Consider the following 9,735-nt stretch of genomic DNA (forward strand, 5'->3'; position numbering starts at 1 on the left):
TTAATCTCTTATCATCATTCTATCATTTTATGATATGATATTAGATGATTAAAAATTATTTATTATATTTTATTTATAAATCTATCATATAATATTATATAATGAGATGATGAGAGGTGATAGAAATTAAGATGATGAATAAATTTTTTCTAAAACTCTTATAGTCATATGGTACCAGACGTCCTAGCACCTCAGGTGCATAATTTAGGACATTGTTTGACGATGTGTATTAAGTTATAATGCTTCTTTATTGTAAATAAAACTTCGCATATCATCTCTTCAAAAAAAAAAAAAACTTCACATATTATGTCTCCTCAATTTGCTTAGGAAAAAATAAAAAAAGTTACTTCAATTTCAAAAATTCTATTTATCATCTCATACATCATATACTAATATATGATTTGTCATTTTTGTCATTCTATTTAAACATACACATTGACATGTAAATATGTGTTTAAATAAAAAGATAAAAATAACAAATCACATATTAATATATGATGTGAGAAAGATAAATATCAACGAAACATTTCTCATATTACAATTACCTATTTTTTCTTGATATTTTCGATCCATCTCTTTAGTTTGAGTGGAATGCAAGTTCATTTCAAGCGCATTTTCTAAATCACTTGATCAATAAAAGGATGGATAATTAACACTTCTCCTTTTACGAGCATTCTCATTGGATTGACTAAATACATCTTTAAATTTTAACTAATATCATATAAATTTACATTTGTCTATTCCATTTAAATTCAATCTCCATAATGAATTATCTATTTACTCTCTATATAATAATAAAATATTATTAATTTAATAATTAATTAATTACATTTATTTTTTCCACATTTTGTAGTTCTTCCAATTAAATGTTAATAATAATTATATTCTAAATGTTAAATGTTAGTTATATTCTAATTAATTTAATTTATTTGCTTGGAGTGAAAAATTAATATTTTAATATTTAATGAAGCAACTGTAGTTAACTATATTTGGTGAATCACTAAAGCTGAAATCCAAATTATTTTAGAGATATCCAATCCAATGTGAGATCTTTTTGGCACAGATTATCTAAATTTTAACCATCCTTCAACTTTGGCCAAATCAATCAAGATGTTCATATAGTTACCATTGCATAAAATATATATGCTCAGAAGCAAGCATACCATCTCACTGAATGCAACCCGTTCAAATCCATTACTTTGCATGTGATAAATCATACACAGCTGTGAAAAATGTTAGGGTTCCCACAGCTTGCAGGGGTACATGGCTCGTGCCAGTCCCCCCTACATAATCCCTGATCAATTACTAAAACCCAGTTTTTATACATAGGTATTAGATACTCGTTTAATACCATTAAACTTTATCATCGTGGAACCACCATCTCGTCTCCTTGGGAGATCTACCATTTCTACAGTTCTTCACATACCGATCATCATCTGCTGGGCGTTGCTGCACATTAAAAAAATGAATGAATAGTGAGAAAGAGGTGAAAAGGGCGGATGGTTTGTGCGTGGGTGGGGGGACACGCTTAAAGTTCAACAATTGAACCAAACCTTGAGAGTTGAACTTGATAACATCGATAGAATGCTGATACAGATAGAGCTCACAGTCATGGCTGGAGACCATGAATCATACAGGATATCTGAAATATAACACATAATTCTGATGTCAATTAGAAACCTGATTGACCACATATACTTGCTTGAAGAATACAGATGGGAAATTTAAACGAAGTAACTTCTACAACCTTTCCTTTAAGTCAACCAAGGACTAAGGTAACCGTGGTCTTTTATCACGTCAATCATTTATGCCATCTTCACATTAATAACAAATTTTTGGAAAGTAAAATATGGCTCGAGCCAATAAGCTTTCACAACTTAGCAAGAGAGTTCAGATGACTAAACATTAAGATTGAAGTGCTGTCATATATCCAAGTGTAGAAGGTTAAACTCCAAGAGCTAACAGCCACAACCTCAAAGTTGGATATGCATGTGGTCCGGAGTATCTAGGCTGGAAAGTGAACACCTCGAGGATTTCCTACTAGTCAGGCCAATTCCTCACATTTTCAGGAGCATAAGTGTTCCACATTTCACCTCAAGACTTTGGCAGGAGTTGGGTCCATCACGTTTGCCTCGTAAACTAAACGACAACTAATAGAGTTTAGTAATGTATATATTTATTTATTTTAAATTTGCACACGTTATCAGTGGTCCTAATTTTCATTTTTTAATCCATACTGTATACAATAAATTAATCTACCTACTACTTAATAGTCACTTAAGTTTGGTCTTCAAATCAGTCATCACAGCTGGAGAAGCATTAAAGCCCTAGGGAAAATGAAGGTGTGGAGACCTCACATCTTGCCTTTGCCTCAAACAATAACAATTTGTTAACAGCAGCTCACAAACATGGAGCCAGTTGAAGAAATAAAATCAAATAGTGTAAAATGGTGAAGTACACAGGAACACATCTAACTACATTCATCCAGATGAAGACTTGCGCATCCAGAAAATAAGTTGTAATAATTGGTAGAGGGTTTGCAGTTTTATATTATATTACAGAGTCTTTGCTAAGCTGGCACGAACAAAAGTAAGCACTTAAAAGCAGACAAAGTGCAAGAAGTGTGAAAGTGGGAGTTGAACCGACTCTGATATGCACAAAAAGAAGAGAGAGTGAAAGACTTCATGGCAAGAAAGAAAAATATTCCACTGGGCATATCTAGTGTAGTTTCCTCCAAAATCATACTCCCTAGTCCCTCCTACCTTAATAGTGCAAGCACACTATCATATTAGAAAAGAAGTCCATCTATCCAATGAATATCTTTAACTACCAGCATAGATTCACATTCTAAGTAGACAGATAAGCATCCCCAATTTTCCAAAGAAATACCTCCTCATAAATTTTCTTGAAATTAAAAAAAAAAAAAAAAAACGAAGTAAAATGAAATTTCCTCAGACTATGACATAAAAATAAAATGAACCCATATGGTAGAATGGTTGCAAAGAACTTGGACTACTAAAGGCTAGAAGATGGTGCCCTTGGGGCTTGAGGCTTCGGCAGGTCAACATTGCTTGACATACAATGGCGAACATCTGGGCAAGGGAAAATGCAATATGCTTGGTGCAAATGGCTTTCTTTTTTCATGATATACCAAATAACATGGCATTTCCTCAAACTATGACAAAAATAAAATGACCCATACAGTAGTATGGTTGCAAATAATTGCATGTCGAACTAATCCAATACTCAAAAAATGGAGAGAAACTATACCAGAGACAACTAGCAAGCACCACAAATTGGATAGACTGAATTATACTGTGAATTATTCCATACATGAAATTTCTGGGTAAACACTTCATTATAACACTCATCAAAAGCATGGCACCTTAATAAGGTGAAAAAATCATAGCTGTGCAAAGGACTTAGTAAGAATGGCATTTAACAGCTAGTAAAGATGGCTATTAGAAAGAAAAAATTACAATGGTACCTACCTAAGCAGATATGGCCGTTGCTATAAATGTGGGGGTGCAGAGGAGCTGGTGAGAGAAAAATCACCTGGAAAACCAAAATCAATATATTACAACACCCAACATGAGAACAATTCGAAAAACAATCATCGACTTTTTTTCTTTATAGGTAAAAAATATCATCGAGTTTGAATTTACTTTCTAAGAAAGTGAGCTAAGATGGTTAAAATTTTAATTCTAACAAACAAAGATCCACTCCGCTGAGCGTAATACAGTTACAAGGTACCAATTACAGAGTTCTTAGGGACAAAAAAAAAAAAGATCAAAGAGAGAGAAGTAAAAATTGTGGTGGATAACTGACCTGTGGTGCCTCCATAGGGTAATGCTCGGGAAAATCAACTTGAAGCTGGTATGTTTCATTTGCGTACAGAGTCCCTGGAGCACCGTTGACTTCGATCACCCATCTTTAGCAGAACATAAAGCGTAAAAAAAAAACCGTAGTTAGAAGATAAAACAAATTTCCAGACCTTCAAAAAATCAAAGAAGGAAGAAGGTGAATCGGAGCGTGGCTTGAGTATATTTTACCTTTGCAGATTATCAGTAACTTTGTGCTTAAATCCTGCAGGAGGATTAACCTGCCACTCCACGAGCTCTTTCTGAAGCCGATTGCAGGCGATCTTGCTTAGAGCCTATGTGCGTGCGATATAAAAATTTACAAGTAAATGAGAAATTACGAAAAGATTGGCCGAATTAGGGCATATATAAACATAAAAACGTACAAAAACATACATGCACATATTTAAGCAGAAAAGAAAGAGACAGACATTCCGTGAAGGAGCAGCAGAGCTGGTCATGGCTTCCAAAACAGAGTCAGAGACAAGAGGAATTGAAGTCTCTGCTGCGTGGAAATATGGAGTTTAATCGGACAATCTAGACTCATCTGCTCTTCTTCAAATTTGCGTATGTACTAAGCTGGAACTCGCACGTGGGAACCGCAAACTCCACATTCACAGACTTTTCGATTTGGCCACGTAGCAACCACTTCGCATTTTTCAATCTTACAACTTTTTTAGACATATGATGTTTTAATAGTCTTTCTTAATTTTTTTTTTAAGAATTATAAGTATTTTTAAAATATCGTATATTTATTATTGCAGGAAACCATGGACCTTATTCTTCTACGATATGAGTTTTGCTCACGTATCCAATAAATTGAATGACATATTCAAATAAATTATGACCGTAAGCAGAAATGGTTTGTGGATTAGGAACATTTATACGGACCAATAGGAGGGGAAAATCACTTATAGTTACCCGTCAATTGACTAGTTCGATGAAAATTTCTTTTTGTTTTTGTCTTCGTGCTATTATTTTCCCACAGTCGCTACCGTTGAGATCATCTTCCCTAGAAAGGGCAGTAATTACTCTTTCCAGCTATACTACATGTCAGGTTCTGAGTTCTAGGTTATGCCCGTATGGTTTTTTCATCATTTAACGATGTCAGGTGACAGTTCCTCTATCGACTTTATTGTCACATTTCTCTGACGGTTGGATTTTGCACTTAGATTGCATCCTTCAAGTTCCCTTAGCATTGATGGTGTTGGTTAGGCGACTCCTTCTCCCCACGTTGCATTGTAAAGTACACGCCGCAAGATTCATGCACATCTTGCTAACTTCGTGGGGCGCGTACGTTCCCACAACTTTGGGATGTTGAACGTCGTTGAGGTCTATTTAAATCTTCATCATCGTCGCCGGAACCCACTTTGCTCTCTCCTCCTTTCCCAGAGTCATTTGTGCTTTATTCATTTCTCTTCAAATTTCTCTTTATTTCCTTTCTTCCATCTTTCTGTTCACATGGCTCCAAAGAACCATTCACACTCTGCTTCTAAAAGCCCTAAACTTGCCAAACCTTTTGGTTCCTCGCAGACTCTTAGAGGCCTAGACCCTCCTGAGATTCATACTAAGTCACAAAGGTTTTTACGGGTTCTCGTGAAAGTCAGTGGTGACTTCTGGTGAGTTGGAGTCACTGAAGTCAAACTTCAAGGTGCTTGACATCGTTGAGTTTGAGGTGTGGTCCCCAACGAAGGCACCGTAGATTTCGAAGGGTACTCGTTGAAGGTGGCTTTGTACCCTAGCATGTTTTTCAGTGACCTTAGGTTATCTTTCTGCCATCCAGTTCGTGATGTGCTGGACTACTTGCATTTGGCACCTACCCAACTCCACCCAAATGCGTGGAGGATCCTGGTGTCATGTTATGTCATTTGGTGGCAAGCGTTAGAGGAGGCAGGTTCCGAGTACCCTGATCTCACCACTCATGAGTTTCTCCTTACCCACAATCTTCTGAAGCAAAGTGGCAACACATGCAATTTCCGGGAGTAAAAGGGTGGAGTTAAAGCTTCTTTTTTTAATTTGCCAAAGGGTAGGAGTTTCCGGTCGGACAAGTCAACCAGTGTAGTCTACCCTGTTCACGCCATATGGGGGGCCGTCAGCGATGACAAGAGCTTCTAACCATCAACGACTCCTAAGGAAGTGAGCCGGATCGAGACCGTTCGTACCTGGGTGAAAACCCATCTGAACGTTGTTTTTAATAAGGCCATGTTGGACAAGGGCAGCCTTCGACGATACTTACATCCTCCAGCCAACATGCATTTTGCTGACTGGACCATATCGATGCAGACGACTGTTCCTCAGGTCCGTAGGCGTTCCCCTAGTCCACCGGTAGAGGGGAAGGGTAAGAAACCTTGGAGGAAGTCTCTTGCCAAAGGTGACTCTGACGAAATGCCTATCCCTCATTTAAGGCAAACTTTTGTTACGAATTACGATGCTCGTTCAACGGCCAAAGCCATCACTGAAGAGGGTAGAGGAGACAATATTGTTTCATCACGCTGTGCCTTCTTCTCCTTCCCCACGAGGGGCGGGTGGCTTTGATTCTCTTCTACAAGTTCGGGTTGATCCACCGATGGCCGGTCTTACACAGCTTGGGGGGACTCTCCCAACTACTTCAGAAGTTTTTTCTCCGACTCCGCCGAGCAATGTGGGGATTGTGGAACTCTTACCCTTAAAGGAGTTGCTCTCCTTGCGATTTTACGGCGTCTTTTTGGACTGTTGTATTCGGGAGTCCCGAAGAGTGCCCCATCTCCTGAAATTGACCTCGAGATGGTTCCCTCACCCTTATCCGAGAAGCATCCAGTTGGAGGCGAGGGTTTTCTTGACCGAGTTTCTATCTCGGAGTCTCCCATCACTTATTCCCTTGAAGTCGAGGTTGTCTTGAACGAGTCCAGTTTGGAGGGTGATGAAGGGGACGATGTTGTGTCCAGGAGGGAAATAATGAGGGTCTTGTCATGGGCTGAGGAGGTTCCACCCGAGATTGAGGTTGCGACGGTGTTAATGGAGATCAATAAAGCTTCATCTATTACTTCCGATGCTGGGGCTCCACTGCCTTTCACTAACACCATCACGGCCTTGGCCTTAGCGAAAACTGGAGTTGGGGTCGTAGTTGGCGAGGGTGATAAGGTCTCGACTACTTTCGTGAACACTGGTGTTTCTTTGTCCTTCACTAACACCATCTCGGCTTTGGTGTCGACTGGGGCTGGTGCTGAGGTGGGGATGATAGCGGCAGGGTAGACCGAGAGAGCCCTCATTGGCCCTGGTACAGGTGCGTCGGCGCTGGCGAGGCTCCAGTAGTTTCCACGGGCCCAAGGGTTGAAGAGATTTCTGAACGTGCCCCGGAAGGTGAAGGTGAGGGCGAAGGACGATAAGGTCCATCCCTGGCAGAGTTCGTGGTGGGTACTGAGGCATCAGGGGGTGATGCATCGCAATCGAAAACCCTTATGAGGAGAAGGGAATGCTGCTCCAAGGCCGGTAGTAAGCGGGTCCCGTTTTGACCTTGCCCAGGAAATGGCTAGGAGGTTGAGGGGGTTCTTCTTCGGGGTCAGCTATTAACTCGTTACACTTCCTTTTAAATTTTCTTGGTACATTTTCCTTTGAAGCAAACTTGAAATTTCATGGTAGGCCGTAGAGTGGTTGGCGACCTTCATTGTGGACGATCGGGAGGGGCTGGAAGTCGAGAATCGGGTGCTCCAATCTTTGGCACGGTTGACTTTGTGTCGTGCCAAGGAAGAGAGTGAGAGAAAAGATGAGTTAGAGGAAACCTTCGTCAAGGTGCAGGTCAACCTGCGGCGGAGGCAGAAGAAGATACTCCAGCTTCGTCATCGCAAGGCCCAACTTAAGTTTGATTTGGCGAGGTCTCGGGAGGAGGTCTGTTCTCACCATCTTAAAGCGGCGCTTACTAAAAAGGCGAGGGACAACCTCCAAGAATTGTTCGATCTCCAGCAAGAAAAGTTGGATCGGCTGCAAGCTTACAACTCGAAGTTGGTCAAATTGCACAATTCCAATGTTCATTCGTACAAATGGTTAGAAAGGAGATTCGAGGAGGCCTCCAAGTATCTGCAGGAAAAGAAGGACTCTCTCAAGGCTAATCCCAAAGAATGAAGGACCTGAAGGCCGAGAACTCTCTGGCCCGTGCTAAGGAGTCTAGTGAGAAGGGTCAGGCTGCAGGGTTGGAGACCGAGCTTGTTAAGGCCAAATGTGTGATAGCCGCCTATAAGGCTACTATTCAGGACTTGCGCTTTCGCCTTGATGGAGCCAAAATCGCCCTTCCCTGACTGCGCGAGGAGTTGTCATATGTTCATTTGGTTCGAGATGACGTCTAGAGCTACGTGCTCCTGAATCCTCAGAGCAATTTTAGGGCATTGAAGGTGCAAGACCTCCCTCCGGACCCGACGACCTTGAAGTGAGGTGCCTCAATAGAGAAGAAGCTGATCCCGAGCACTCTCTCAAACAACCTCGCCAACTGAATTCCCTTTTCTATGGATGTGCTTCTATCTTCCTTTGTTTGTACTTTGTAATAATATTAATGGAATTCTTCATACATATTTTTCTCTCTTCTTGAGTTCTTTTTCTTCTTCACTTTTAGCTATTCATTCGTGTGCTCTGATGAGTGTATTGGGTGAGGGGAGATGTCACTTGTATTATGAATAACAGTAAGCATAATTTATTCTTTATCCTAATCATAAAATCTCAATTTGTTGTGGTTGACTTGGGGAGTGGGGCTCCTCTGAAGTTAATGTCGAGTGGTGGAGGTACCAGGCCCATACTCTACGGGGAGAGAGGCTAGGGTGCCTTGAGTTAAATCCTCATCTTTGATCTCTCCGAGGGGATGACTCGCCATGTAGTTGGAGAGTTGTCTTGCTCTTTGCTCTTTGCTGTGAGGCAAGTGGGAGACGTTTAAGATAATGCTGGAAAAATTAAACAAGTTAATATAACTCATCTTTCAACTACGAATGCAAAATTTGCAGATCTGGGTTGTTTTGTCAAAGATGTGAGACGTTGCTTGGCATTCTGTTTAGTGGAGGAGGAGCTCGGTGAGGCGCTGCTTGTTTGGCATTTAGTTGTTGAAGATGGCGTCCCAAGAGTGATGTCGGGGAGTCCATGGACTAAACCGCTTTCCACCGGGGGAGGGGTCTGAATGCCTTAGGCTAAGCCCGCCCTTTGGTTCTCCTAGGATGTAGTTTGCCGGACAACTGAGAAGCCGGTCCACTCTTCGCGGTGATGGGGGTGGGGTAAGTTGTCAGACAGCAAATAGGTTGAACTCGCTCTCCCACATGAGTGAGGTTGGGCCGCCTGCCCACTTATTAGCCCTCACGGGAAGGTAAGTTGCCAAGCAGTTTGGGATTAAACCTGCTCTCGCCCATTGACATTACATGAGTCGAGTTCGATTAGAATTTAACCGGGAGACTAACGAGCGGGCTATCGAACAAACTGGTTCATCTACAACCCTAATTTTGTCAAATGATAAAAAAAATTTCTTCCATGGTAACACAGAGATCGGGATCTCTGATACCATTTTGTAATATAGGTGATGCTTGATAAAAATGCACTATGAAATGGCTCATTTCGAGAGGAGCAACCTCTAACAAAGAAGAATAAGAGGACAAAAAAGAAAATTAAAATTGTATTCAGATTCTGCTTATCCTCACAAGAGGGACGTTCGCTACATATAATATCAGACCCCTAACTAACTTATGGGCTAAGGCCAACACCTTAAATAAAAGTAAAATAATATAAGCCTAACATATCTATTAACGTAGGAAGTGGATCATAACTCAATCAACAATAACATGAAAATGAAAGAGATGGCCACATGCCAACACTTAACCCACGGGCTTAGTCCAACTACTAAACTCATAATACTCAATCTTAGCCCATT

The 9,735-nt window shown here is 40.6% G+C and overlaps 1 protein-coding gene and 1 long non-coding RNA gene across 2 annotated transcripts; both read right to left on the bottom strand.

The window, feature by feature from the left end:
- Window positions 1-1,171: 1,171 nt before the first annotated feature.
- Window positions 1,172-4,445, bottom strand: LOC121259486 (probable ubiquitin-conjugating enzyme E2 16). The gene is made up of 6 exons (XM_041161093.1): window positions 4,292-4,445; window positions 4,053-4,156; window positions 3,829-3,931; window positions 3,492-3,555; window positions 1,554-1,642; window positions 1,172-1,449 (listed from the first exon to the last, which is right to left on the bottom strand). Exons 1-6 carry the CDS (start codon window positions 4,319-4,321, stop codon window positions 1,354-1,356), a joined length of 486 nt encoding a protein of 161 aa, XP_041017027.1. The 5' UTR covers window positions 4,322-4,445; the 3' UTR covers window positions 1,172-1,353.
- On the bottom strand, window positions 1,669-3,484 carry LOC121259488. Its single transcript, XR_005939595.1, has 2 exons — window positions 2,260-3,484; window positions 1,669-2,139 (listed from the first exon to the last, which is right to left on the bottom strand). It is a non-coding gene; the product is annotated as an uncharacterized LOC121259488 (long non-coding RNA).
- Window positions 4,446-9,735: the final 5,290 nt, after the last annotated feature.

The sequence above is a fragment of the Juglans microcarpa x Juglans regia genome, chromosome 4D (assembly GCF_004785595.1).
Source record: "Juglans microcarpa x Juglans regia isolate MS1-56 chromosome 4D, Jm3101_v1.0, whole genome shotgun sequence".
Classification (NCBI taxonomy): Eukaryota; Viridiplantae; Streptophyta; class Magnoliopsida; order Fagales; family Juglandaceae; genus Juglans; species Juglans microcarpa x Juglans regia.

Bases quoted from the DNA above. Each gene is read 5' to 3' on its own strand.
- LOC121259486 (XM_041161093.1), bottom strand. From the start codon at position 4,321: ATGACCAGCTCTGCTGCTCCTTCACGGAAT. The intron at 3,932-4,052 runs GTAAAATATACT...GTTCTGCTAAAG, and splicing joins GTTACTGATAATCTGCAAAG to ATGGGTGATCGAAGTCAACG. The intron at 1,450-1,553 runs GTTTGGTTCAAT...TTTAATGTGCAG, and splicing joins TATCAAGTTCAACTCTCAAG to CAACGCCCAGCAGATGATGA.